Source organism: Penaeus vannamei, chromosome 20, assembly GCF_042767895.1.
Source record: "Penaeus vannamei isolate JL-2024 chromosome 20, ASM4276789v1, whole genome shotgun sequence".
Taxonomy (NCBI): domain Eukaryota; kingdom Metazoa; phylum Arthropoda; class Malacostraca; order Decapoda; family Penaeidae; genus Penaeus; species Penaeus vannamei.
In genome coordinates, this window is record NC_091568.1 from 32,815,165 (window position 1) to 32,815,480 (window position 316).

Sequence of the window (316 nt, forward strand, 5' to 3'; positions counted from 1 at the left end):
CCGCAGCATCCGTCGCTCCCTGTTGCCCCCGAGACCAAGGGAGCGGAAATGCCTCGCTTCGTGCAACCGCCTGTGCAACCATGCTACCTGGGGGGGGGGGGGAGGTAGGGGAGTTAGGAGGGGTTCTACTGGTTTTCTTTGGGATAATTATCTTAATGTTAACGTTAGTTGTATTGGTATCATAATTGGTATTATCTTGGTTAACATTATTACCTTCTTTGTCAGTGGTGTGGTTTTTGTTATTGGCATCTCATCCACATTACTATTGTCAATATTATCATTATTATCATCAGTTCTATTAACATCATTATCATCA

General features: G+C 43.7%; 1 protein-coding gene across 1 annotated transcript in view; it reads right to left on the reverse strand.

Annotated features, from left to right (window-relative positions):
* LOC113802353 (angiotensin-converting enzyme-like) overlaps positions 1-82 on the reverse strand; it is an 11,404-nt gene extending 11,322 nt beyond the window's left edge. Inside the window, exon 1 of the mRNA XM_070135690.1 lies at positions 1-82. This exon is cut by the window's left edge and continues 41 nt beyond it. Within this exon, the coding sequence (XP_069991791.1) occupies positions 1-9 (9 nt within the window). The 5' untranslated portion in view covers positions 10-82.
* Positions 83-316: the final 234 nt, after the last annotated feature.